The sequence below is a fragment of the Anopheles darlingi genome, chromosome 3, assembly GCF_943734745.1.
Source record: "Anopheles darlingi chromosome 3, idAnoDarlMG_H_01, whole genome shotgun sequence".
NCBI classification, from domain to species: Eukaryota; Metazoa; Arthropoda; class Insecta; order Diptera; family Culicidae; genus Anopheles; species Anopheles darlingi.
Window position 1 is genome coordinate 69213468 of NC_064875.1, and position 25000 is coordinate 69238467.

The window sequence follows — 25000 nt, forward strand, 5'->3', positions numbered from 1 at the left end:
GCCATATTGTTCGCAATGGGCACTAACTTTCGCAGCAAAATGTTCACCACGGAACGGCAGCTCATGTTCCTGGAGGCCTTCGCCGCCCTGCCAGAGTATCACATTCTGTGGAAGTTTGATGATGAACGATTGCCACGTCAAGCGAGTCCGAACGTGCTGGTACAACCTTGGTTGCCCCAGAACGATATTCTCGCACAGCCGCAGGTCCGTGCGTTCATCAGCCACTGTGGCCTAATGAGTACGCAGGAGGCAACCTACCACGGTGTGCCGATGGTCGGTATACCGATCTATGTTGACCAACATTTAAACCTGCATCGTACCGTACAGGCTGGTGCTGGTGTAAAGCTTGATCTCGCTACGCTTAGCACGGTAAAAATCGTAGATGCACTGCGAGCGGTGCTAGAAAATGATTCTTACAGACAAGCCATGAGTCATCGATCGGCTTTGTTCCGTGATCAACCGGAACCACCGCTCGATCGAGCTATTTGGTGGATTGAATGGGCTTTAAGACACCCAAACGAATCGCGACTCCGTTCGACAACGCTTGAGTTGAGCGTACTCGCCGCCAACGAATACGATGTCGCGTTGTGTGTAACGCTTTTACTAGTAGCAATTGCAGTGCTAGCACGAGTTATGTTCTCTCTAACGCTTTTTCGAAGAAATCGAGTCCAACAACCAACCAGCAAGAAGACGAAACGGTTGTGAAGACTAGGCACCCCCCACGAGTTACGGTCAAGGTACATCGCTTCTCCAATCTCCAGACGTTCTATAATTCCTCGAATCTCATCGTAATACAAATAAAACATTTGTTTTGGGGATATAAGTATTGTTTATTGACACAACTGGGATGGAAGCTTGGTAGGTAAGGGTTAGATGACACCGGCAGCCATCAGCAGAGAGCTGCAATGGCAGCTTGAATTGTATCGTTCTGCGTTGTCGTGATGTTGCAGAGTCTATCTACCAGATTTCCGTAGTTTGCTTTCACCTCAATACCGCAAAGCGATGCGGTGATGCAGGATGTAACGAACAACGCCAGCACCAGCACCATCAAGAAAGCTTTCACTTGCTGCACACCGATCATCTTCACCCTGTTTGCACGTTGTACGGCTTAGAACTGGGATTTACTATTAGTCGATCGTCTGTTCGCGCTCATGAGTTTAAATACTCTATTCCACACTCCAGTTGTCGAGCACGCCATGCTAACACGTCACATCGGTAGATGGACGTCACGTCTCGTTACCTTGAGTTATTTGAGCAATTGGCTCATACGCGAGACGCTTCTCCGTGGTGCGTTCTAGTTTCGTTTCGATTCTCCCTTAACCTTAACCGGGGTTGTCCTTCGATAAGATCAGATTTTGTCCTTCGATAAGATCAGATAACGATCAGATTTGTTTTCAGAAACCGAATGCAGATGACCTAGGACCCTCACAATGCACCAGATGGCTTGTGTCAATGGTTTCTCGGTTTAATCATGAAACAATTTCCTACGACATTTTATATTAAAGCCCCCCCCCCGGCTTCGGTATTTTACTTCATTTTCTCGCATTTACTTTTTACATTTTTATGAGTGCTTGTCCTTACAAGAGTATGGTGTAAAATTGTGGGAGCATAAAAACTACTGGACCGATCGATTCGAAATTTTAAACACATAATCTGTGCACTATTCTTATGTTTTCAAAATGTTGCACCGTCGAGCTTCTATAAAAAATGTTTATGCTTTTTTTTAATAATTATTTAAAACTCTTTTTTTTGAGGCAACATCGGAATCACTTTTTTAACTTCAAAAATCTGCCAAAAATCGAAAACTGAAAAATTCAACAAAAACTCGACGGGGCTACTTGGATAAACTTACAATCTAACAAAATAATATTGACTCAGTATTTTTCTGATGACCCGGCACGGGGCTACAATGGGCACCGCAAAAAGTACATTTAAGCAAACTCACCTTTCTAAATGGGATTCCATAAACGTAGTTTTTATTCAGTCTTCCCTAAAATTGAACCGAACATACTTGAAAAGATTTAATTTATTATGACATTACTTTGAAAAAATAAATTGGAATGGTGTCTTCACTAAAAATCGTCAAAAATACGCCTTTTCTTACCCTAAATAAACAAAGCCTCCCCTTAAGTCGCATTCGAGATCGCTCGAGGGGTGGTCGAAAAGAACATTCCATTTTTTCCTGCCATATTTTACTCAAATCAGCGATTAATACGTTCGATATGCTTTAACGACGACGTAAATTCTGTGGAATATAATCCACCCATTCGGATAACGCTTTTTATGACAACAATAATCACTCAAATATTCTTCGTTTTAGAAAAACAGCATGATTTATTGGCACAATTCCGGGAGGTTGAAAATTAGAGAACAGTTTCCACTCATGCTAAACAGAGTTTGCTATACCCAGAGGTGCACACGGCGGCGGAAAGTGTATCGAATGCTTTTGTCGATGTCTCACAGAACTTGGTTAGCAGGGATCCGTAGTTTGTTTTCTGTTCGATATCACAAACGGTTGCGGCCATGCAGGATGTAACGAACCAACCAATTGCCAGCACCAGCACCACCAGGAAGGGTTTCACTTGCTGCGCACCGATCATTCTTTCTTCTGTTTGCTGGAGCGTTGTGTTGTACGGCTTAGAACTGGTATTTACTATTAGTTGATCATATGCTTCCACTGCATGACTTTAAATACTCTAGTTTATTTCAATCGTCGTACCCCGGCAAAGAGCCACACCTCGCTACCTTGAATTATTTGAGCAATTGGCAGTGTCTTCCTGCCGTTTCCTAGTTCCGCTTTTTGTCTCCCTTAACCTTCACCGGGTTTGGCCTTCGACAAATTCTCAAACAAACCAACAGCATGGCAATGGGGAGAGATCCCAAAAAAAATATCACATCGATTAGATTGGTCTTGAAAAAACCGAGTTTGAGAACCGGAGAGTCAAGCTGGGTTTCGTGGGGGTGGCGTAGCACCCACTCGATCCACCAAATGGCTCGCGACAACGGTTTCTCGGGCTGATCACGAAACAAGGCCGATTGGGCGGCCATTCTCGTACGATATTCGGGATCCTCTAGCACATCAACCAGTGCTTGTTTTAGGCCGGCAGTTGTTAGCGTCTGGAATGGTACACGCCTCGCTACACCTTTACGAACACATCGTTCTAGGTTCTGGGAAAAATGGTTCAGGTAAGGTCACATATGCTACGGGCGGAACAGACGAACCGAATTTCACTTACGCGATGTTGATCGGCAATGAAGGGTATGCCAACGAAGGGCACACCGTACCACGTGGCTTCGTGTGTGCTCAAAAGTCCCGCATGCGTGATGAAAGCTTTCGTCGTCCGGTGTGCCAGGATGTCGTTTTGGGGTAACCACGGTCTGATTATTACATTCTTTGGAAGTGGAATATCGAGCTCAGTTTCAAACTTCCACAAGAAATGATAATCCGGCAGTTGACGTAGTGCCTCGATGATAATTCGTTGCCGTTCCGGTCCGAGCTGATCACTGCGCACGTTCGTACCGAGCGAGAACAGTACCGCACCTTTCCGGCTGGCGTTCATAAATTGCTCCAAATCCTGGGGTAATAGGGATGGATCCTTGATTTGTAATCCACCGACCGGGATCAAGTTTGGTGGCGTAGTCTCAGGAAAATCAATCGAATAGTGAGCATTCACCAGCATTAGCTTCGACCGTTGGTGTAACTCAGGAGCGTACGGTAGATCGGGATAGGGGAAGTATTCTCGCATCATGCGATCGATACGTGGATTCGAGATAAAATTGCGGTACCTACGAAAAAGAAGTGAACTACGAAGTATTATCTGGAGCAAGCGAACCGTAACGTTAGATGCTTACACCATATCTGTTAGACCTAGCAGAGTATTGTGCACGCGCTGCAAGAAGTTCATGTCCGTATCATAGCTTAGGGAGTAGAATGGAATGTAAGAATAGTACTTGTGTCCACCGATGACTTCGGTCGAGTAGGGAGGATTGTTAAACGCGGTCACGCTGACCAGCGGAGGATAGTTGAACTTGTGCAGCAAACCGAGCAAACATGGACCACACGTGAAATCATGTAGCACTAAATCGAACTGGAAGTCATCCGGGTAGTTCAGCACCGCTTGCAGTCCCTTAGATTTCAGAGTACCTTAAACAACGATCAAGAATGAGTCGACTGGGGCTATCTCGAGCTGAGAAACGTACCAGCACATTCGTGCACAACAAAATCACGATAGAAGGAGATTACACTAACGAATTGATTTTCGTTTGCCAACACGAGTAGATCGAGCGATTCGGGTCCCGTGTAGAGCGTCGGGTATATCTCTTCCAGGTGAATGTAGTGAACGTTGTCGGGCTGGTTTTTCTCCACATCGGCCGACAAAATGGTTAGATTGTGTCCGGCTTGTGCCAGAGCATCCATAATCGAACGGTTCCTGTACATACAATGGTAACATAATAATCGATAAGAATGAGAAAGCAACGTTGTCTCTTCTGCCGTGCTTACCATATGTGATGACTCGGACTCGCAACTCCCATCAGACAGAGAATGTTTGCTCCATCGACTGTTAGGCTGAGTGAAACCAACAGCCAGGCCACTCCCGAAGCTATCATGGTTACTGTTCACCAAAAAACAAACTCGTCCACGCATCACCAGCAATCGCGGACGACTGGCATTGGCCATGGTTCACGCTCAGTTCGGCTACACCGTCCACTAAATATAGATTAAACCCTCTGCTACCCATCCCGCGGACAATGCTCCAACAGGAGAATTGATGCATGGGGCCACGTTATCGGCCAAAACCTGGCTATCTCGATAGTGGGCCACCGTGCAGCCGAGAAAAAAAAGAAGAGACTTTTTGGGGAACCTCAATTGAAACCACCGTCAATTGACCACTGCTCGCGACGCTACTGTTGCCCTAACAAGCAATGGCCTTGGCATCGTATCATAGACGAACAGAAGTGCATGGCCAATCGGGCAACATTGACCTCCAAATGGGAATGCGTTCGAATTATCCTTCACAGATTATGAAACCGGCAGACAGTTTGTCTCGTTTTTTAACGTTTGATTGCAGAAACCCAGCTAGGAGCTCTTATCAACGCAGCCGCTTAGGAAATCGTGGTTAAAACGCAGCCTTTATCAACCAGTTCCACTCACCGTAAGGGGGATCATGTATGAAGCGTGTCGCGGAACGAAGGAATTGATTGTGGCAACCGCGCGGCGGTTCGCGATCGCATCGCGCGGCCATTAAACAAACTGTTAGCGTCAATTTGCATAGAGCATCTTGCTTGCTATCTCTCGGATGTGATGCCCATTTTTTGCACTGTCACTGTTTAGATTGGCATTATAGTTGCTGTGGGTTCTTGCTTGAGATGGTTCGTTAGATGAAATTATAGCGAACACGTGATGATGAGTGGCACTAGGAAGCCATCCGTCATGGATTCGCCCATTTCGTTCTCATTCTGGTCATTTTCACTCGAACCATACCGTTGATAGGATGGCCGATCGCAAGCCATCGCTGAACGTGGTGCTGTGTACCGTAGCTCTACTCGCCTGGACCGGTGGGTTCAGCACGCCGAGATACGCCGAAGGTGCGAACATTCTGTGTCTGTTTGCAGTGCCCAGTCCAAGCCATCATATCTGGAATCGGGTGCTAGTGGATGCGCTAGCTGCTAAAGGGCATAACCTAACGATAGTGTCACCGGATGTCGAGAAGAAAGTGAAACCAAACATTACCTACATCCATCTGGAGAAAACCTACGATGCGATTCACGAGGGAGCGACAGCCATCGATTTCTACGAGATGGCCCAGTCGGGTGTGCTGGAGAGTATGTTCATTTTCTACGATTATGCTATCTCGATGTGTACGGGCATACTGAACTCCGAGGGTTATCGGACGATCTCCAACTATCCCGATGACTACAAGTTCGATCTGGTCGTCTACGATTACACGTGTGGACCGTGCTTGATGGCACTGTACGTAAAGTTTGGTCAACCACCGCTGGTAGGAGTGACGGCTTTCAACATACCACCCTACACTACCGATCTCATTGGGGGTCATAAATACTACGCGTACGTTCCCTACTACACGCTGGATTACGATAGTAAAATGAGCTTCTTCGAGCGCGTTAATAACGCCATCATCCATTGGATCGATGACTAGTGAGTGTAACCGTGATCACCTAAAATGACTTCCTTCTACAAAGTGTGTACACCTCACCATTTCCTTCCTTTCCAACAGCTACCGTAATTATGTGTTTTTGCCGCGAACTGATCGAATGGTACGGGAGCATCTAACGAATGCTACCTTTCCCTATCTTGGCGATCTCGATCAAAAGATGATGCTTATGCTGGTTAATTCACATCATTCGGTCGATTTCCCGGAGCCGATACCAAAGAACATGGTGGAGGTTGGTGGATTGCAGATCATTCCACCGAAACCACTGCCGAACGATTTGGAAGCGTTCATAAAAGCCGGCAAAAAGGGTTCGGTTCTGTTCTCACTTGGCACAAATGTGCTCAGCAAAGACCTGGGAGAAGACCGTATCCGGTCGTTGTTGCAGGCGTTCCGTCAGATGCCGGCCTACAATTTCATATGGAAGTTCGAAACCGATCTGCCCTTCGAGCTACCGGCAAACGTGCTGATCAAAAAGTTCGTACCGCAGAACGACATATTAGCACATCCGCATATTAAGGCATTCATGACACACGGTGGGCTGCTTAGCACACATGAGGCCACCTGGCACGGTGTTCCGATGATCGGTATCCCGGTGATAGCGGACCAATATCGGGTAAGTGGGTTGCGCCGTGTAAAGTGACAAAGCATTCGGAGTAACACGTTTTCCTTTTGATTAGAATCTGGGCAAATCGGTGCGTGCCGGAGTAGCGGAAAAGATAGATTTATGGGATCTGAGCACCGAGAAGATACGGAACACGGTGCTGAAGGTGCTGGAAACCCCCAAATACCGGCATGCCATGAAGGAACGTTCCAGTCTTTTCCAGGATCAGGAAACACCCCCTTTGGAACGCGCCCTTTGGTGGATTGAATGGGCGCTGCGACATCCAAATGCGAAAACCATTCAATCGCCAACACTACAGCTGGGACCCTGGCGTAGCGAGCTGTACGATGTGAAGCTGGGCATAGTGGTGGCCGTGCTTGTGATCGTTTGGATACTAAAGAAACTCATCGGTGATCTTTACTCGAAAATGTCAACCCCAAAGCCACCAAAGAGGAAAATGAAATAGAACCCTTTACAAAGCACGAAAAACCATACAATTCATTATTCTATAAGATGCTGATGTAAAACATCGTTTAAAATATAAATCCTACTTAGTAACTCGAATAGTGACCCCCTCATATCACGTGTCACGCACGCTAATCATCTCCCCAGAACAATCAGCGCCATGCAGTGCACGTGCAGTACTAATCGTAATGACATCAACAATCACAGGGTGCGTTGCAATCGCCATTTATTCCACCATTTAACTAGTTTCTTCTGCGATCGAGCCGAGGATAGCTGAGGGATAAAACTGAGCCGTCCAACGAGCATGGCGTTTAGTTTCTGTCGATCCGCGACGATGCTACTGGAAGCGGTTAGTATCTATCTGGTGATTGCTTTACAGGCCAGAGTGCAAGCTGCCAACATCCTGTGCCTAACGCCCGTCCCTAGCCCCAGCCATCACATATGGAACCGAGTGTGGATCGAAGCACTAGCAGCCCGGGAACACAATTTAACCGTAGTTTCGGCGGACGTGGAACATAAACCGATTCCGAACATAACGTACATCCATCTGGAACATGCCTATTCGGATCTGCACGAGGAGCTCGATCTGTTACAAATGGCCAACCGGGGTGCTTTGTTCGGTATTCGGGATCTATACACCTGGGGTGTGGCCATGTGTAAAGGTGTGCTACGCTCGAATGGGCTCCGAACGATCCGTTCGTATCCGGAAGACTTCCAGTTCGATCTCGTCATTGCCGATATCACCTGTGGGCCGTGCCTGTTCCCGCTCATACACCGCTTCGGTTATCCGCCACTGATCGCCGTCACTGCCTACAACAATCCACAGTTTACGACGGATTTCATCGGTGGCCACAAGCACTACGCCTATGTGCCGTTCTTTACGGTTAACTACGACTCGGATATGGACATTGGGCAGCGGTTCTATAACTGGTTGCTGCATAACATCGATCACCTGTAAGTGGCCGACAGCAAAGGGCACGGAGTGCGCACTCTCATCTCTCGTTTTTGTTTTGTGGGATCTTTTACAGATATCGACATTATGTTTTCCTGCCAAAGATAGAGCGCATGGTGCGGAATCACTTCCGGTACGATGGCATGCGACAGTTGGCGGAGATGGAGCGCAACACAACGCTGTTGCTGGCCAACTTTCATTACTCCGTTGATTTCGCTGAATCTATCCCACCGAACCACATACCAGTCGGTGGGCTACAGATACTTCCGGTTAAACCACTGACCGCTGAGCTGAAGGATTTCATTGCTAGCGGACCCGAGGGAACGATCCTGTTCTCGCTCGGCACAAACGTTCGAAGTGCTGATCTGGGCGAGGGTCGCATCCGCATGTTTCTGCAGGCATTCGAGCAACTGCCACAGTTTCACTTTGTGTGGAAATTTGAAGAAAAACCAAGCTTTCACATTCCGGACAACGTGCTGATAAGAAAATTCCTACCACAAAATGATATTCTCGCACATCCCAATGTGAAGGCATTCATAACCCACGGTGGTATGCTGAGCACGCACGAAGCAACCTGGCATTCCGTTCCGATGATAGGTATTCCTTTCATATGCGATCAGTACCGTGTAAGTAGCGCCCCAACCCGTTGTGCCCTAACGTGTGTTACATCATTTTTCTGCTTGTAGAATCTGCAAAAATCAGTAACAGCTGGTGTAGCGCTCCGGTTGGATCGGGATTCGTTGTCAAGCGAAAAGATAAGACAAACTGTCCTTCAACTGACAGGGAATGCCAGCTACGGAGATAAGATGCGCCAGAGATCAGCCATGCTACGCGATCAACCGGAGCACCCTCTTGCGCGTGCCGTGTGGTGGATAGAGTGGACACTACGTCATCCGAACGCAGCCGCCATCCAGTCGCCCACCAAGCACATGTCGGTGTGGCAGGCGGAACTGTACGATGTGAAACTTCTACTGCTACTAACTTTCGGGCTGATAGCGTATCAAGCAAAACGCATATTTGCACGGTACACACGGAACCGGACGGTCCGTGAGGTGGGCAAAAAGTTCAACTAACACAATAAAACCTAAATCAACGGTTCTTACTGTTACTGGTTAAGGTCATCGCGGCAATGAGAGTCACGCGATCGGGGCTCGTTTTCGCTGTAGGTCAATCACAATGGTCAAAGCGGTGCTCTATGATACTGCGTCGCCCACATCTCATCTCCCCCATGCTGATGGTGATTGGCGCTGGTGGGAACCCGCCTAACACACCGAGCCGACACAGACGCGTGTGCACGTTGCACCGTTAATTGAGCGAAAATATGATCGTCATGCTGGCAAACAATCAGAGATACTCCACCAACACAGCAAGCGCCAGACATCTCAATCGGCATTCCGCGCTTTCGGCGAGAGATTACAGTTCTCGTTGAAGCCACGATGAGTGCGAAAGTGTTGCCGCTGGTGATGCTGTTGGTGATCGCATACGCGGGCGGCTATGCTTTCGGTGCAAACATCCTCTGCATCATGACCGTCCCCAGCCCAAGCCATCACATATGGTAAGCGGAATTACCTGGCAATGGTAGAGCATATGCTTTGATTTGGATTGTACTATCATGCAGGAACCGAGTGGTGATGGAAGAGCTGGTAAACCGGGGCCATAACGTGACGGTTGTGTCGCAGGATGTCGATAAATCGCGCCAAAATCTTACCTACATTCTGCTGGAGAAAGTGTATTCCACCATTTACCAAAAAAATGCTGGGTCGGAAATAATAGAGATGGCAGATGAAACGTTCTTCCAAACGTTGTTCACTTTTCAACACTACTACCTAAGCACTTGTCGGGGTGCCCTAAAGTCCGAAGGACTGAAGGTGATCGAGAATTACCCGGACAGCTTCCGGTTCGATCTGGTGCTGTACGACTTTGGATGTGGACCCTGTCTGTTGCCGCTGTTGCATAAATTCAACTATCCTCCACTGGTCAGCTTAACACCGTTTAGTAATCCACCGTTTTCGATCGATGTTGTCGGTGGTCACAAGCAGTACGCATATACGCCTCATTTTTCGTTACCGTACGGACTGGACATGAGCTTCAGTGAAAGGGCAATCAATACGTTCTTGTATCTCTGCGACAAGGGGTAAGTAATAGCGGCCAAGTGCAGCGAAATTGATGAAACAAATCATATTCTTTTTCGTGTTTGCCCAGCATACGAAAGTTTAGCACCATGCCAAAGCTGGATACGATGCTACGGGAACATTTCCCTTACAAGAGTATGCCTTACATCGAGGAACTGGAGCAGCGTACTGTGGTCATGTTGGTGAATACTAATCCAACATTCGATGCACTGGAACCATTGCCACCGAACGTAATACACGTTGGTGGTGCGCACATCAAGGATCCTCCTCCATTGCCAGCGGACCTGGAACAGTTCGTTCAGAGCGCCAAGAAGGGGGCAGTACTGTTCTCTCTCGGTTCCAACGTGCGTTCCGACATGATCGGTGAGCAGCGACAGCGCATGTTCATAGAGGCGTTCCGCCAAATGCCGGATTATCATTTCCTTTGGAAGTTTGAGTCAAACCTGGAGCTTCGTTTGCCACCCAACGTTATCATAAGACCGTGGTTACCGCAGCACAGTGTCCTGAATCATCCCAAAATCCGTGCCTTCATTACACATTCCGGTGGGTTAAGCACTCAGGAAGCATCATGGTTCGGTGTTCCCCTGATCGGAATGCCCTTCTTTATCGATCAACATCGGGTAATAGCGTCGGTATCAGCATGAGGCGAGGCTCACACTCACCCCCGTTCAATCTCTTACAGAATCTTAAACGATCGGTCATTGGTGGTGTCGCGGAAGGGCTCAACTTTCACGCACTATCAACCGAAAAAATCAGGCAAACCGTCCAGAAGGTCCTAGAAACCCCCTCCTATCGGGAGAACATGCAACAGCGAGCAAACTATTTCCGAGATCAACTGGAACCCCCGCTCGACCGAGCAATCTGGTGGATCGAGTTCGTTCTACGCCATCCGACCGTGAAACATCTGCGATCGCCCACGCTGGATCTGGGGACCGTTCGGTCAAATTTACTCGACGTGTACGCATTCTTTGCTGCCATCGTTTTAGCGGTCCTGTGGCTCATCCGTTCGATTGTTAAAAAAGTGGTCTTTCGTCGCTGTTCCTCGGTGACAAAAAAAAAACGCGAGTAATAAAAACGGCTCAATTTTGAATATTCAAACTCTTGCAGCAAAATATTCGAATTTCGAATTTCAACTACCCGGTCAGCAAATGATTATTATGACCATTTTCTCACAAAAAAGCAAAAATTTTAACAAAAAACTAAATTTTCAGCAGTAAATGGGCTACAACCCTGTTTCATATTTTGGTAATCGCTGCTGAAAGTGGGAGTTTTTAACATTTTTCATCAAATTTTTGTCATTTTCGTGATAAAATAACGGTGATAAGGGCTAGTTAGAATAATTAGCAACTCCCGCCGTGGTTGCCGTTGGAAAAGTGCGCCGCAAAAGTGTAAAATACTTGAAAAACCGCAAACCGCAGTCACTCGGGCAAAACCGCTGTTGCCGTGTCCGTTCCGAAAAAATCCAACTTTCTTTCGTTCATTATGAGCAACGGAAAACATCTGGCGAAAGGTAAGTTTGTCGAAGAATTTGACCAATCCAGCCCCACAATTCCTTGGTGAGCGCTGAATGGAGAAGAAATATTTTTAGCACCCCGTTCGATGAGGTCATCGATCGTGGATGAAGTAATTCTCCTCGGTGTCGCCGGTGGATTATCGGACTAATTAAAAATGAAGAAGGGCCTGCTGAGGCGGATCAATTTTTGAAATGAATTATCTCCTCACAGAAAAAAAGATAGAGCAACTTTGTGCTTATCATCGTTGGCGGCCATGCTTCGATGGCTAACGGCATACGATAACGACTTCGATTGGTCTTATCTCGTTGGAACTGGCTTCCGCATTTTTACGAATGATGTCACCTGTATGCTAATAATTACTTTATACCCGATTTCATTCTGCAGGCTCTACGGCCCCGGAACTGCCGAACGATGGCAAACTGCGCCTGTATTCGATGCGCTTCTGTCCCTACGCCCAACGCGTACACCTGATGCTGGACGCGAAGAAGATCCCGTACCACACGATCTTTATTAATTTGAGCGAAAAACCAGAATGGTACTTCGAGAAGAACCCGCTCGGTAAGGTACCGGCACTGGAGGTGCCAGGAAAGGAAGGTATCACGCTCTACGAATCCCTGGTGCTGGCGGATTACATCGAGGAGGCATACTCGGCTCAGCAGCGCAAACTCTACCCGACCGATTCATTCCGGAAGGCGCAGGATCGCATTTTGATCGAACGCTTCAATGGTGCGGTCATTTCACCGTACTACCGCATTTTGTTCTCCACCGATGGGATTCCACCGGGGGCCATCACCGAGTTTGGCACCGGGCTGGACATTTTCGAGAAGGAACTGAAAACTCGCGCCACTCCTTACTTCGGCGGTGATAAGCCGGGTATGCTCGATTACATGATCTGGCCGTGGTGTGAGCGGGTCGATCTGCTCAAGTTTGCCCTCGGCGATAAGTACGAGCTGGATAAGGAACGATTTGGAGCTCTGGTAAGCACCGAAGGGGTTCGAGAACGTTCGAAGGATTAGAGTCTCTTCGCTCCGACTGACAAACTCTTAACTTCCCCTTCCACAGCTAACGTGGCGCGAACTGATGGAGAAGGACGATGCCGTGAAGCAGTCATTCATTTCGACCGAAAACCATACGAAATTCCTGCAAAGCCGCAAGAGTGGCGAAAATAACTACGATATTCTAGCGTAAGCATTCGAGCGCTTTGATTACAACATTCCGCGTCTATCCGCAGCGAATGCGCTCTTTCGGTATTCATATCTGTGCGCCGCCTGTAGGTCGCCATCGTGTACATTTTCATCATGAAGCCACGAGGCACATCACATACTAACCCCGCAAGCGTGGCATACAAGGCCGAAAAGCCTCTAAATAACAGCTACTGGTGGCTCCTTTCGAAGTAGGCTGCCAATAAATTGTGCTAATACAAAACGAGAACGTGTTCTTCTGTGTCCGTTGCCTTGGTTACTAATTCATCGTCGGTGCCGCCATCACACACACTCTTGTTCTATAAAAGCACCACCTCTCACCTGCTTTCTCGCACTTTGCACACCGTCTGTGAAGGTTTTACGTAAACCAGGGTCCCGGTGATATGTGTGGCCATAATCATGAAAATGGATCACTTTCCTTTTGCAGCAATGACGCCAAAAAGCCTCGGTTGGAATAAATAAGGTACGGTTTTTGGGACGGCGAACAATCGCACGATTACCCCAGGTGATATATCTATGACTGACACACAGAAAGAGAGCATTTACCAGCAATCGATGAGTTTGAGCATCACAATGTGCGACTTTTGAAAATCATTTCCTTAATAAAACACAAATCATCAAGCTAGTCTCAGTACAGTTCACGAAACGAAAGAAAACGCTGGCGTACGTTCGGATACGATTCAATTAAATAGAACACAAGCGGAGTAAGTTTAAATGAAATGGTTTTCCTAATACATTTTACACTCTGCTTCTTGTATAATCAAATAATCATGCCATTTATGAGCTAATCACGTGTTTCGCGGAGACGCGTGACATACAAGTAAGGGAAAAGAGGGAGGAGGGGGAATTATAATCCTAGCGCTATAGGTACAGTCGAAGATCCTGCGATGGAGAAGCCTCAAATTTGATTGAAATTTAATTCTGGACCACACGCTCCTTTTCAGGTAGGCAATCCAAGGGAGGAAGCTTCACATTCCGGATCGCACTGTTTAGAATCAAAGGCTAGGAAAACTGGGTTTTTTCATATCATAATCGTTGAACGGCAGCGCAATCAGACAGTCGTTTATGCATTCCTCGTGATCCACCACCACGTGCCCCAACCAATCGTTCCTCGTGCTAAAGAAGGACGAACACATGTCACACCGGTAGCGTGAATCGAAGAGTGTTCCCTTATCGTCGTTCCTCTGGAAAAGATAAACGATGCCAAGCAGCCATTAAGCATCAATGATTTGTTGATTCCTGAGTCATATGTTTCGACACTTACCGACATTCGCCTCCGTTTCCACTGGGACTGATCTTCACCGCAGTGACCGTACACGTGCTGCACCCAGTCGCCGGGAGTTGTGAACGTGTCGCTACAGAGCTGGCAGCCAAGCGGCGAGTAGACGAGATGATCATCGGGCGCGCTGACGGAATGGGGTTCATCTAGATGATCGTCATCGGGTCGGGCAGCGGCCAACCCCGGAAGTTCGCTGCTGTTTGGTAGGCTAAGATCCTCGTTGTCGGACTCAATAATTGACTCGAGCCGCGGACTACTTCGAATGCTTTTTGGACTGTTTTGAGCCCGGCTACTGAACGGTGACGATTCCGGACCATTCGTCACGATTTCCAGCGCTGACTCATCCGATGTTAATCCGTCGATCGTGCGTATGCTGTCGGTGAGAGGGAGTTTTGGCTTGTTCTTCGGTCGCAACACAATCGGCTGTGGAGTCGGTGATCGTGAATCACGGCTATCTTCTGCATCTTCTTCCTCTTCTGTGGCTGCAGTATTTTCTGTTTTTACATTTCTAATTTCCTCATCCTCATCATCATCCTCATCCTCTCTACCATTAGCGTCCAGCATCTCGACATCCGGTTCGGCTAGTATCCTGCTAGGTGCAAACCGTGCCAGTTCTTCCAGCTCGTTCACACGGACTCGCTCGAGCCCTAGAGCTCTTAGCCGCTCCCTGTCCATCTGCCGTTGACGGTCCCGTTCGCGCTCCCGGGCACGATCGAGCTCCAGCTCGCGCTTCCGGGCACGTTCCAGTTCCAGTTCGCGCTCGCGGACACGTTTCAGTTCCAATTCGCGCTCCCGGACACGATCGAGCTCCAGCTCACGCTTCCGGACACGCTCGAGTTCCAGCTCGCGCTTTTGGGCACGTTCCAGCTCCAATTCGCGCTCCCGGGCACGATCGAGCTCCAACTCGCGCTTCCGGACACGATCGAGCTCCAGTTCCCTTTCACGTTGCCTTTCTCGCTCCCTTTCTCGCTCCTTTTCCTCTCTTTCGCGCTCCTTTTCCTCCCTCTCGCGCTCCTTTTCCTCCCTCTCTCGCTCTCTTTCCTGCCTTTCCCGTTCCTTTTCTTCCCTTTCACGCTCCTTTTCCTCCTTCTTCCGTTTTTCTTCTTTTTCACGCTCCTTTTCCTTTTCCTTTGCCAGTTCCAATTCGCGTTCACGTTCACGTTCACGTTCTCGCTCTCGTTCACGCTCCTGTTCTCGTTCCCGCTCTCGTTCTCGCTCTCGTTCCCGCTCTCGTTCACGTTCTCGTTCACGTTCTCGTTCACGTTCTAGTTCTAGTTGTTTTTCAGCTTGTTCCCGTTCACGTTCCAACACGGAAGATGATTGTTCGGTTGCCGGTACGGCTGGCCGATCCGATGCCGTTTGCCGGTCCGTGCTGGATCGCTGAACGTGAACTGGGGTTTGTTGCTGTTGATCCGTTTCCATGGGTCTAGGTGCTTCACAGGTAACTGTGACCGGCGCCATCTCCTGAAGAGTCTCTATAGTGTGATTTAGCGTGAGGTTTTTCGTAACCGAAACCAAAGGAATTGAGGTGAGGGATGGTTGTGCTTTTTGCGATTGCAATCCGGCCGATTTTCTCGTGCAAAATCCGTGCACCCGCAGCAGTTGACCACAGAGCATCACATCATCAAGTAGATCCGCCGGTACGATTGTTTCGCCAGAGTACATGTACTGCAGTAGGCTCTGAATGGCTGCTCTTGTTACGAGCGGCGGTAGCACGATATACATCATACCCTGCGGAGCCAGTTGTGCCGTTCGCTCGAAGATGTTGGCAAAGTACTGCATTTCGTGACCACAAAGATGAAGCGAAAACGAGAAAAAATATCAAGAATTTTGAGCCGGATTAGAAAGAATTGGCCAAGGAGAAGCCGTAGAAAGTGTAAAAGCCTACCGAACTAAACGTTCCCAGCAGAAGCCTATGGGCCGGAATCGAGAGACTTTCTTCGTCGTTGCAAACCAATAACATGACATCCGCGTACCTCTCGGTTCTGCTCGGGCACGGTCAACCAGATAGGGAGAGCAGCCGGACGGCGATATGATTGAGAACGACAAAAAGGAAAAACGATTGATTGTAGAACCGGTCCGGTTGATTGTGATATTGATAGTTGATTGATGATGAAGCTTCCCGCTCGATTCGTAGCCGAACCGAATGCACTCACTACTCACTTGCACAGATTGGCCAACGAATTGTTCAGGTTCGGCAGATACTCGTTCAGTTTGAGGTGATACTTGTCCGGCAGCGGTTCCGGTCTCTGTTTACCACAAACACTACCATCCGGCGTACCACCCGGGCCACCACCGGTATCATTTGGTACGGTGGGCACTGCGAAGCTAGCGCTTTGATCCACACATATCGCTTCTTCATTCAGCATTCGCGAACTGATCACACTACTGCTTCGACTGCTTTTGATCGTGGCTGAAGATGTTGTTGTCGACGTTCGCTTCTTAGTTCGATGTTCTTGAAGAACCCCGGGGTACTCATCCCGATGTGATGATGGCTGGTAGCTACCATTTGAGGGATTATCAGTCAGTACCCGCAACTGTTGCTGCTGCTGTTGCTGGCGACGCTGTAAGCGGCGTTTTCTTGCCTCCATCTTACGATGCGCATCGGTGAAGAGGTCATGCAGCGAGGTAAAAAACTCGCACGCCCGATATTCACTCTTCGATCCGGAACGCAGGGCCTTGAAATAGTCCTTCCGTAAGATGCGCAGTTTCGTACGGATTTGCTCTGGGGTCCGGTACATGCCCTTGGCCCGCAGATCGTTCGCCACGACCTTGAAGACGTCGAGCGAGCGAACCTTCTTGCCTTCCGGTAGACATAAGATCTCTCCTGCAACGGAAAAAGTATACGGGTTACAACCAAACCAACCAGCGGTGCCCCGTTTCCTCGCCTTTTTCGGTCCGAAACACGAGAAGTGGATTCTCCGAGGAGGCCCCTCCTCAATGACGTTTCGGTGCCATAACAACAGGAACAACGTAACAACGGACTAGCTTGGCCAACTTACTTTCTTTGATGCTCTCGATCATTTCCTCGACCTCATCGGCCGCCCAGTTGCCACGCCGATCCATGGCCAGTGCTCTGCCAGGCCAGGGCGACGGTCAGGTTGCAAAATATTTAGCCCAAGCGGGGCGGAACGGACACGGGGTTTTTTGTCCTTATCCGAGTAGAGCGCAATTTTGTAGAGCACACCACACACACGAGAAACACACGTCCGGGGGCGTTGCTGTAATCACGCTGGTAATTTCCTTACTATTCCGATGCGGCACCGCAGATAAGCAACTGTGGGAGGCCTAAAATTTGTCCGTTTTTTGTAAAAATTGATGCACGCGACGCGAATGTTTTGAGGGTTTTTGGTTGACAGGGGGTGGGGGAGGGCTTGACAATTCCTCGCGAACGCTGCGTTTATACGCACTCGGGTTCAACAGCCGGCTTCCGCTGGTCCGTTAAAGGTCGGTTAACGCCTCCAATTTGTTGAAAAGAACGAACCACGAACGATTTCATGAAAAGATACTTCATTTTATTACAAAAACGTTAAAAGTAGGGGTTTGTGAATATTTGAAACAATATTCTGTATAATCGCTTATTTTGAACAAAATAAAGCAGGAGCGCAGTTTCTGACCCAACAGTCAAAAGGATAACAGCAGTGTGTTACGGAGCATTAAGGTATAAATGATGATCGGAAAAGGAAAACTCGTCGTCCGGCAGCAATCACTCGGAACCATCGTGATCGGTTTGCGGCGAGGCTGGCAGTTCGCCCTGGACATTGTGTAGTGTTCGCAGATGCCTCAGTAGATTTGATTTAACGCTAAAACCCTTGTTACACGTGTCGCAATAGAATGGTTTCTCACCTGCAGAGAAGAAACAACGATCGGGAGCAAGAGCATTAGGATTGGCGAGTAGCATCCTCGTGGAAGAGATACCGCTGCCTGGGCCTTTGGCCGAGGGCAGGGTATGGGATTCGCTTACCATCACTTACCGGTATGGGTACGCTTGTGGACGAGCATACTGGCATGGGAAGGGAAGGACTTGTTGCAAACTTTACACACTTTGTCCTGCTGTCCCGTTGTCTCGCCCGGCGTGAGCGATGATGCAGCGGCCAATGAGGATGTCGACGTGCGGCGAGGATACGTCTGGCGTTTGTTCGAAATGGCCAGTTCCGTTTCCGTATGTGCACTCTGCACGTGTCGCACCCAGTCGGCCGGTGTCACGTAGAACGTTGCGCACAGATCGCATCGTAATGCAGCCGTCTCAATAGTTTCGTCGGACTGAAAAGATAGTAAAAACATTCAACAATTGCCGATCTTGCTGATGGAAAAGTTCGTGCATAACTGCGTACTTACACCCTCCAAGCGTCTTTTCCGTTTTGGAATTGTGTGTGATGAATCACCGTGACTCTCGATATGCCGAACCCATTCACCCGGTATGGTAAACGTTTCGCTACACAGCTCACAGGTTAGCGGCGAATATGTGGGATGATCTGTAGAAGATGTCGCAGAGGATGGCCGAGAATGTTCTATTCCCGGTTCTGGCGCTTCAGCTTTTACTGCCTGAACCGGAGGAGTTTGAATGTCAGCTCCTTTCTGGCCACTACTGGGAAGAGCAAGCTCTCCCGCTCTCACATCCGTCCACTCGACGGGCTCCGCCTTCACGTTGAGAAAGTTCAGTTCCTCAGGTATCGCAGCACCAGGTGCCCCGGGCATGGCGGATGCCGAATTCTCCTCATTACTTCCACTTACTGCATTTCGAAGTGTCATCCGAGTAGGCGAAGCCGTCTCCATGCGTTCCTGGGCACCTCCACGCAGTCTACGCTGATGTTCATGGATCGGAAATGAAATTTGCTGTTCGTCGGCCATCATTTGTGACGATGATTGGTGCTGCTCTGGGCAGGGATCGTCCCCGGATGCTTGATGCATATGTCCCTGATTTCTTTGAGATCGTCGAGGCCCTTCGGTGTTACCGGTTCTATGCCGGTCACCGGGATCAATAGCCATGTCACGCTTTATGTTTATGTGCCCTACGGGCGCAGCAGGGACACCGCCTGTGGCCGCCGGCTGTATTGCGGATGTGTTGTGAGATGGAAGCGTTACGGATACGGGGCTAGCAAATCGCCGCGCTACCGATTCACTGCTGCCAGGCGCTTGTGTCTCTCTTCCTTCAGCGTTGGAAGACGGTTTGGAGCCATCATTACGCCACAGACCGCGGATTTTCAAAATTTCCCCACCACGCAACACCTCACTCAGTATGTCAGTCGAAACAGTCGATTCGCCGGTGTACATGTACTGTATCAGTATCTGCATCGAGCGGTAGGTTAGATCAGGTGGAAGCACGATATAGCTGATCGCATTCATTGGTATCGCGTTTTTGTCAAAAATGTTTGCAAAATACTGCAAGGACCAGAAAGCAGAAGGTTAGTTACGCCAGAAATATGCCATGCGACGATTCGCATCCCTAGACCTACCAAACTGGAAGTCCCAAGAATGAGCTTGTGGGCAGGTATCACGTAGTTCTCGTCACCATTACAGGTCAACAGCATTACATCGGCGTAGCGATCGTTTCTACAAATGGCAAGCCAAGATCTACATTAATAGTCGTCCTTTTTATAATCCTTGCTTCGTGCAGCTCACTTGTAAAGACTCGACAACGACACATTGACGTTCTGATGATGCCCCTGCCACTTGAGTTGGTACTTGTCCGTTCCATTCTGGGTCGCTGTTTGCGACATCATCGCACTAGGTTCCTCACAACTAGTTGTGTTTTCTGCAAGAGAAAAAGCGATCCAACTGTAGACGAGCATGTGGCAATAATGGTGGCCAATCATCTACAAAACTGCTGATGGTACGCTAGGACCCATTCGTGATCGTACGTACTGTAGATACGTGCCAACCCATCGCCGGGAGCGGTGGCCGGCTCAATGTGGTTTGACGACGAGGCATTGCTCGTCTGGCTATTTTCCCCCTGCACTTCCGGCGGTGGTGGTGGTTGTGGTCGTGCGGGAGCTGAGTTTTGCTCTTCATCCTCCTGACAATCCACTTCTATGGCCGCGCTCATGAAATGGAAACCAGTGACGCTACCACCGTCTTCCGCCGTTTCGCACAGATCCACAACGGGACGAGCAAAGTCCTGCGACAACCCCAGGGCTGCATTTAGCGCTTCTACGTTCGGTTTCACGTCCAGTTCCTCGTCCATTTCGGACGCGGCGGCATTCAGAAAGTCCAACTCCGGGATGCACTCAACATCCTCCTCTGCTCCGCTGCTGTCGCTCAGTTCTTCGGCCGTTTCGATCCACAGCTTCAGCGTTTTGCTTTTGGCCTGATGCGAGACATCCTTCGTGTGCTCGATCGTAGCGGAGGAAAGTCGGTGAAAATCGCTGAATCCTCGCTTTCCCCAAACATCGTACTCGGACGTGTTGAACAGCAGACAGGGCCAGCAGTAAAGCTTCTTTTCGCGGTCACATCCGGTCATCCAGTCATGCAGGCAGCGAGCCGTTAGGTTTGGCATCTTTGGCGTCGGCCGGCCATTCCGGACGATCTTGTGCTGACTTTCCTTGCTCAGCGAAGCGAACGGGATCTTCGTTAGCGTGCAGACGATGCAGTGAAACGCCGGTGGGTTGACGGTGGCCATCGCGGTCCTGTTCGATGCGCGTAGCCTTTGCTAATTTCCACTGAAAACGGGGACACTTCCCCGAAAGCGCTTCGAGAATATCGATTTTTCCTCCTGCTCGATTGTTTTCACTTTTGTTTTTTGTGGCGCTCCCGTTAAACTGCCAAAGCTGGAAATTTGGTTGTTTCGTTGGCACGATACTACTCTGCAGCGCCGGCTTATAGAGCCACCGACTGTTCAAATTAATCGACCGTTGAACATCCGGAATTGACGAGATTTTTTCCTCGGCCAATAATCATCACGGAAGAGCTAATAACTAAACAACGATGATTCGATGGTCATCAGTATTTTTAGATCAAGATTTTTACGAAATTCGCGGGAATTCTTCTCTCGAAAATCTCTTGTCGGTATCCGGGCGCACTACGGAAGGTTAAATATACCATCTATGTGGGAACATTATTTGTTAACTCTTCGTCTCTTTGTCAACGTTAGCTCATTAAAATCATTCCAAACAATTATAGTCATGCAGCACTGAGCTGAGATTTGATGTGCCTTGCGCGTGCCAGACCGCCCGACCTCGGATCGATAAATCGATAAACCTACTATCGATTACACAAGTTAATTATGCTTGGAAAGTATGCTCTCCTTCTCGACGTATGGACCCTTTATTCACACGAATAGTTGGAATTTATCTTAAAATTCAGATGAATTTCTAACTACGATTTATAAAATAACCCGATCACCTTTAAATGCGAATCACAACAGCAATTGCGCCACACCGCGTTCCACGTTGATTCGCGCTTCAAAGATACCGCGTACACATAAAGGGTTGGTCGGGCAGCTCGGAGATCGATAAATTGATTAGCAATAAACAAACCGTCCTCCCGCGCTGGGAAGAAAGCAACCCCGGGAAGGAAGATATTGACCCATCAAAGATTCACTCAAGCAACCCTGAATCCACCTAAAACGTCTTTAACTAAAAATATGCCCAAACCAGACCGATATTTACCTACGATCGCTAGTGCGATTAGTGCAGACAAGGGTGCAGATTGTAGTACTCGTGATTGTAGGATTCGTCGTCCGAGCAGACCTGGAGTAGTCCGGCTTATCCTGCAATTCCGCGCCTAATTCAACAGTGCACCAAACTACCACCCACACACGGCAGGATCCAAACGCCGAAACTCCCGACTGGGGGCGACAACAAACAACAGAGAGTTCATGACCGTCTACTAAACTCTCTCACCGCAAGGACCTCCCTCTCGCTGGTGGAGGCGCGTGATTTCAAGTGCACTCTCGCGTTTATCGTATTACCTGCAGTTTATTAGCCATGAAGCAACTTAAAAAATAGTAATAGGAAAGTTATTTTCAATTCAGCTGATGCTATTGAAGTCATTTCGAATTCACCGGTCATTCGGCCTCGGAAGCACGTTCTTTCGTCATTAATAATTGCTCAGAACCCCTGTCGTATTTGCTCGTGCCACAAATTTAAATACGACCAATAGCCAGACGGTCGGCACCTTTATTATTCTTTTTGTAGAAATAAAATATAGACCCGTATCGTGAAACAAATAAAATGTATATTTTTAGAGGTGTGTGCATGCCATTTGCTTAATCTCCGTTTTGCTACCATACTCTTACTATCCCTACTAATGTTACTCCTAAAGGCTTACCTTTCTTGTATAATTATCTATTCGTAACTCTTGTGTGTGTGTTTTGTGGGATGATTTTTTATGTGAAAGGAGGATTGTGTGGGTGTTCGTTTTTGCTACTAAAATAGAAACGGCCTCTTAATCATAGCCAGTCGAGAAGTGTAAGTTAAAATAATAATAATAATAATAATCGTCATTACAATAAACTGGAGAGTATGTAAATAGGGAGGAGTTTTGGGTTTGCGCGGGCGAGGGAGAGAAGAAATGAGGGAGTTGAGGTTCCTGTGTTTCTTTCTTCCGCCTACGTCATGCCCAAGTGTGCTGCCATGCTTGCAGTGACAGTGTTTTCCACTGCACACCATTTTCTTTGTTAGTTTGATTCATTTGCTTCGTGAATCGATCAAGCTGAGAAGAACCAATTTCTAATCCAATACAAATTCTTCAGCAGAAAAGGGGGAAGATTGAGCTTTCGGGAATACCGAAGCCATCGTTGTCGATCAGTTGTTAAAATGTTTCCTTCTAGGGATACGGTTATCGCGGGATGGTGCCGGAAAATTGGGCCATCTGTTGCGGCAGCTCGACCGCGCGCTCGGTATGCGTGTGCACGTGCTGAGCCCATTCTACGGTCGAGAAGAAGTACTTGCCGCAAAATTCGCAACGCATCGCGTTCACAGGATTTTCCTGAAACGAAAGCAAAACGAATTCAGGGATGGACACCTCGGAAGCAGGGCCCTGCTATCGTCGTTTGATAAACGCCCGAAGGACAAACCTCATCCGTTGCAAGCCTGCTTCGTTTACGGAGCATCTCGGCCGCGTCACTATGCGAGCTGATGAGATGCTGAAGTAGCTCGTCCTGATGAGAGAAGCAGGCGCTGCATAATTCGCAGGCCATCGTAGGTTGGGAGCCTACTGACGCCGATGGTTGTTGCTGCGATGAGGAGTGCGATTGTTGGTGTAGCTGCGATTGTGGTTGGGGCTGCTGCTGCTGCGGCGGTGTCTGCTGCTGTTGTTGCTGTTGCTGCTGCTGCTGCTGTTGCTGCTCTGAGGTATTGTTCATGAGTAAATGTTGCTGTTGGTGCTGCTGCTGTAATTGTGCAATCTGTTCAGCGAGTTCAGCCGATGGATTTGGCTTCTCGTCAGGACCATCAGTTGGCTTTGCTGTCAGTTCGTCAGGCAGAATCATGACGTCTTCGTCTGAATCGTTGTCTCCATCCAGATCATCCCACTCGTTCGATTCGTGCTTAACTTCGGTAGACACGTTGCTACTAAAGAGAGCTGCCGCACCATGTGCCATCGCACGCATCGAACTCGCATGAAGATCACGCTGGATTGCCGCAATTGCTAGGCGCTTCTGCTCATCGAGCGCATCCAGTGCGGATGTTCCCGAGTCAGAGGCTACCTCCGATTGTTGGTCGGCTGGCAGTGAAGTCCCGGCCCGCTGTTCGCCGCTGCCCTGAGATGAAGTGCCCGGTTTACGATGCATCTTACGTCCTTCGGAACCATTCAACTGTCGCCGCTTGTGCGATAATCCGGCTCCCGATACAGAGGCCTTGGTTTCGCTCCAGAAGCCGCGAATCTTCAGCAGCTCCCCACAGCGTAATACTTCGTCGACGTTGTACTCCGGCACCGAGGACTGGCCGGTGTACATATACTGCATCAGTATCTGCATCGTCTGGTGCGATACGTTAGCCGGCAGTACGATGTAGGTGTTGGAGTTTTGCGGCAAATTCAATTTTTCGAAAATGTTCGCAAAATACTAAAAGACGAAGGAAACACGAATCAAGCGGACTGTCACAGTGTCGAAAGTATGTGAAAATGAAGGAAACCATTCTTACCATACTGAAGTTTCCCAGAACCATTTTGTGCGCTGGAATGGCGAACGTTTCGCCTTCGTAGCAAGTCACCAAGGTTACGTCCGCATAACGGGGATTGCTGAGATAGAAAGAAACCTTTTAGACCATTGTTTCGATCGTACTCCCGGGGAGCCGGAAACTTACAAATACAAGTCGGTGAAAAAGTTGTCAATATTCTCCTGCCGATAGTTGCACTTCAGTTGGTAAACCTTCGAACGAGGTGGTTCTGGTGGTGGTTCGGGAGCTGCAAAACGACAAAGCAGAAAAGTTACACCAAACACGCGACACCACCTTTGACACCTCACACGGATAAAAGTCTCACGCACGACACCCAGCGCTTGCACCGGATGCAGCTTCCCACCCCAATTAAATCCCAATTAAAGCGCTCGAAGCGCCGCAAGCATCAAGGGCTCATCGGCATGAGGGTGCCGTTCCACTTACCCTCTAAGCTCTCGTCCTGCGTTTCGACGGGTTCGTCCAGCGTACTTTCGTTGCTAAGGATGTTGTGGATCTTCACGAACAGCGGCCACTTGGACGGAGAACCACCTGCCAGCATCAACATCGACTCTTTCCTGTGAAGCG

The 25000-nt window shown here is 48.7% G+C and overlaps 8 protein-coding genes across 12 annotated transcripts in view; 3 read left to right on the forward strand and 5 right to left on the reverse strand.

The window, feature by feature from the left end:
- The window catches only part of LOC125958154 (UDP-glycosyltransferase UGT5-like), a 1966-nt gene extending 1149 nt beyond the window's left edge, over nucleotides 1–817 (forward strand). For both annotated transcript variants that reach the window (XM_049691302.1, XM_049691303.1), the window contains exon 3: nucleotides 1–817. This exon is cut by the window's left edge and continues 536 nt beyond it. In XM_049691302.1, coding sequence (XP_049547259.1) covers nucleotides 1–705 — 705 coding nt within the window. In that variant the 3' untranslated portion in view covers nucleotides 706–817.
- Nucleotides 818–2335: 1518 nt separating this feature from the next.
- Nucleotides 2336–9613, reverse strand: LOC125958156 (UDP-glucosyltransferase 2-like). Of its 3 annotated transcripts, XM_049691309.1 has the most exons (6): nucleotides 5153–5278; nucleotides 4502–4664; nucleotides 4201–4430; nucleotides 3853–4144; nucleotides 3237–3786; nucleotides 2336–3168 (listed from the first exon to the last, which is right to left on the reverse strand). In XM_049691309.1, the coding sequence occupies exons 2-6, from the start codon at nucleotides 4606–4608 to the stop codon at nucleotides 2788–2790; spliced, it is 1560 nt and encodes a 519-aa protein (XP_049547266.1). In that variant the 5' UTR covers nucleotides 4609–4664; nucleotides 5153–5278; the 3' UTR covers nucleotides 2336–2787. The 3 variants fall into 3 exon arrangements, with proteins under 3 accessions (XP_049547266.1, XP_049547267.1, XP_049547265.1); XM_049691310.1 differs by lacking the exons at nucleotides 4502–4664; nucleotides 5153–5278 and adding an exon at nucleotides 9295–9613; XM_049691308.1 differs by having other exon boundaries at nucleotides 4502–5278.
- Nucleotides 5299–11415, forward strand: LOC125955745 (uncharacterized). Its single transcript, XM_049686888.1, has 10 exons — nucleotides 5299–6157; nucleotides 6237–6786; nucleotides 6851–7238; nucleotides 7518–8193; nucleotides 8268–8817; nucleotides 8878–9261; nucleotides 9559–9746; nucleotides 9810–10325; nucleotides 10394–10943; nucleotides 11006–11415. Exons 1-10 carry the CDS (start codon nucleotides 5493–5495, stop codon nucleotides 11390–11392), a joined length of 4854 nt encoding a protein of 1617 aa, XP_049542845.1. The 5' UTR covers nucleotides 5299–5492; the 3' UTR covers nucleotides 11393–11415.
- Nucleotides 11416–11554: 139 nt separating this feature from the next.
- LOC125958166 (pyrimidodiazepine synthase-like) lies at nucleotides 11555–13657 on the forward strand. Its single transcript, XM_049691327.1, has 4 exons — nucleotides 11555–11833; nucleotides 12222–12814; nucleotides 12900–13021; nucleotides 13467–13657. Exons 1-4 carry the CDS (start codon nucleotides 11806–11808, stop codon nucleotides 13495–13497), a joined length of 774 nt encoding a protein of 257 aa, XP_049547284.1. The 5' UTR covers nucleotides 11555–11805; the 3' UTR covers nucleotides 13498–13657.
- Nucleotides 13658–13753: 96 nt separating this feature from the next.
- Nucleotides 13754–16348, reverse strand: LOC125958151 (zinc finger CCCH domain-containing protein 13-like). Its single transcript, XM_049691299.1, has 3 exons — nucleotides 16207–16348; nucleotides 14304–16094; nucleotides 13754–14223 (listed from the first exon to the last, which is right to left on the reverse strand). The coding sequence occupies exons 1-3, from the start codon at nucleotides 16279–16281 to the stop codon at nucleotides 14035–14037; spliced, it is 2055 nt and encodes a 684-aa protein (XP_049547256.1). The 5' UTR covers nucleotides 16282–16348; the 3' UTR covers nucleotides 13754–14034.
- Nucleotides 16349–16477: 129 nt separating this feature from the next.
- Nucleotides 16478–17655, reverse strand: LOC125958167 (uncharacterized). Its single transcript, XM_049691328.1, has 2 exons — nucleotides 17321–17655; nucleotides 16478–17145 (listed from the first exon to the last, which is right to left on the reverse strand). The coding sequence occupies exons 1-2, from the start codon at nucleotides 17382–17384 to the stop codon at nucleotides 16478–16480; spliced, it is 732 nt and encodes a 243-aa protein (XP_049547285.1). The 5' UTR covers nucleotides 17385–17655.
- A 166-nt stretch (nucleotides 17656–17821) lies between these two features.
- LOC125958147 (zinc finger and BTB domain-containing protein 18-like) lies at nucleotides 17822–21071 on the reverse strand. Of its 2 annotated transcripts, none has more exons than XM_049691292.1 (6): nucleotides 20184–21071; nucleotides 19941–20073; nucleotides 19775–19871; nucleotides 18657–19700; nucleotides 18293–18581; nucleotides 17822–18164 (listed from the first exon to the last, which is right to left on the reverse strand). In XM_049691292.1, exons 1-6 carry the CDS (start codon nucleotides 20935–20937, stop codon nucleotides 18025–18027), a joined length of 2457 nt encoding a protein of 818 aa, XP_049547249.1. In that variant the 5' UTR covers nucleotides 20938–21071; the 3' UTR covers nucleotides 17822–18024. The 2 variants fall into 2 exon arrangements, with proteins under 2 accessions (XP_049547249.1, XP_049547250.1); XM_049691293.1 differs by having other exon boundaries at nucleotides 18026–18164; nucleotides 18283–18581.
- A 1321-nt stretch (nucleotides 21072–22392) lies between these two features.
- LOC125958153 (protein bric-a-brac 1-like) overlaps nucleotides 22393–25000 on the reverse strand; it is a 3012-nt gene continuing 404 nt past the window's right edge. Inside the window, exons 2-6 of the mRNA XM_049691301.1 lie at nucleotides 24860–24990; nucleotides 24563–24662; nucleotides 24401–24497; nucleotides 23335–24321; nucleotides 22393–23246 (exon numbers count right to left, since the gene is read on the reverse strand). Of these exons, the coding sequence (XP_049547258.1) occupies nucleotides 23097–23246; nucleotides 23335–24321; nucleotides 24401–24497; nucleotides 24563–24662; nucleotides 24860–24990 (1465 nt within the window). The 3' untranslated portion in view covers nucleotides 22393–23096. The remainder of the gene's footprint in view (nucleotides 23247–23334; nucleotides 24322–24400; nucleotides 24498–24562; nucleotides 24663–24859; nucleotides 24991–25000) is intronic.

What these genes read in the sequence shown, in the direction of transcription:
- LOC125958156 (XM_049691309.1), bottom strand. Translation starts at nt 4,608, where the DNA reads ATGATAGCTTCGGGAGTGGCCTGGCTGTTGGTTTCACTCAGCCTAACA. An exon ending in CTAGGTCTAACAGATATGGT is followed by an intron (nt 3,787 to 3,852) that starts GTAAGCATCTAA and finishes TCTTTTTCGTAG; the next exon opens with GTACCGCAATTTTATCTCGA. An exon ending in TCATTGCCGATCAACATCGC is followed by an intron (nt 3,169 to 3,236) that starts GTAAGTGAAATT and finishes CATTTTTCCCAG; the next exon opens with AACCTAGAACGATGTGTTCG.
- LOC125958147 (XM_049691292.1), bottom strand. Translation starts at nt 20,937, where the DNA reads ATGGCCACCGTCAACCCACCGGCGTTTCACTGCATCGTCTGCACGCTA. An exon ending in TGGGTTGGCACGTATCTACA is followed by an intron (nt 20,074 to 20,183) that starts GTACGTACGATC and finishes TTTCTCTTGCAG; the next exon opens with AAAACACAACTAGTTGTGAG. An exon ending in TTCTTGGGACTTCCAGTTTG is followed by an intron (nt 19,701 to 19,774) that starts GTAGGTCTAGGG and finishes TGGTCCTTGCAG; the next exon opens with TATTTTGCAAACATTTTTGA.
- LOC125955745 (XM_049686888.1), top strand. Translation starts at nt 5,493, where the DNA reads ATGGCCGATCGCAAGCCATCGCTGAACGTGGTGCTGTGTACCGTAGCT. An exon ending in TGATAGCGGACCAATATCGG is followed by an intron (nt 6,787 to 6,850) that starts GTAAGTGGGTTG and finishes CCTTTTGATTAG; the next exon opens with AATCTGGGCAAATCGGTGCG. An exon ending in ACCAAAGAGGAAAATGAAAT is followed by an intron (nt 7,239 to 7,517) that starts AGAACCCTTTAC and finishes AGGATAGCTGAG; the next exon opens with GGATAAAACTGAGCCGTCCA.
- LOC125958166 (XM_049691327.1), top strand. Translation starts at nt 11,806, where the DNA reads ATGAGCAACGGAAAACATCTGGCGAAAG. An exon ending in CGGAAAACATCTGGCGAAAG is followed by an intron (nt 11,834 to 12,221) that starts GTAAGTTTGTCG and finishes TTCATTCTGCAG; the next exon opens with GCTCTACGGCCCCGGAACTG. An exon ending in AATAACTACGATATTCTAGC is followed by an intron (nt 13,022 to 13,466) that starts GTAAGCATTCGA and finishes TTCCTTTTGCAG; the next exon opens with CAATGACGCCAAAAAGCCTC.
- LOC125958167 (XM_049691328.1), bottom strand. Translation starts at nt 17,384, where the DNA reads ATGGATCGGCGTGGCAACTGGGCGGCCGATGAGGTCGAGGAAATGATC. An exon ending in GATCGAGAGCATCAAAGAAA is followed by an intron (nt 17,146 to 17,320) that starts GTAAGTTGGCCA and finishes TTTCCGTTGCAG; the next exon opens with GAGAGATCTTATGTCTACCG.
- LOC125958151 (XM_049691299.1), bottom strand. Translation starts at nt 16,281, where the DNA reads ATGTTATTGGTTTGCAACGACGAAGAAAGTCTCTCGATTCCGGCCCAT. An exon ending in TGCTGGGAACGTTTAGTTCG is followed by an intron (nt 16,095 to 16,206) that starts GTAGGCTTTTAC and finishes CACGAAATGCAG; the next exon opens with TACTTTGCCAACATCTTCGA. An exon ending in GGAAACGGAGGCGAATGTCG is followed by an intron (nt 14,224 to 14,303) that starts GTAAGTGTCGAA and finishes TATCTTTTCCAG; the next exon opens with AGGAACGACGATAAGGGAAC.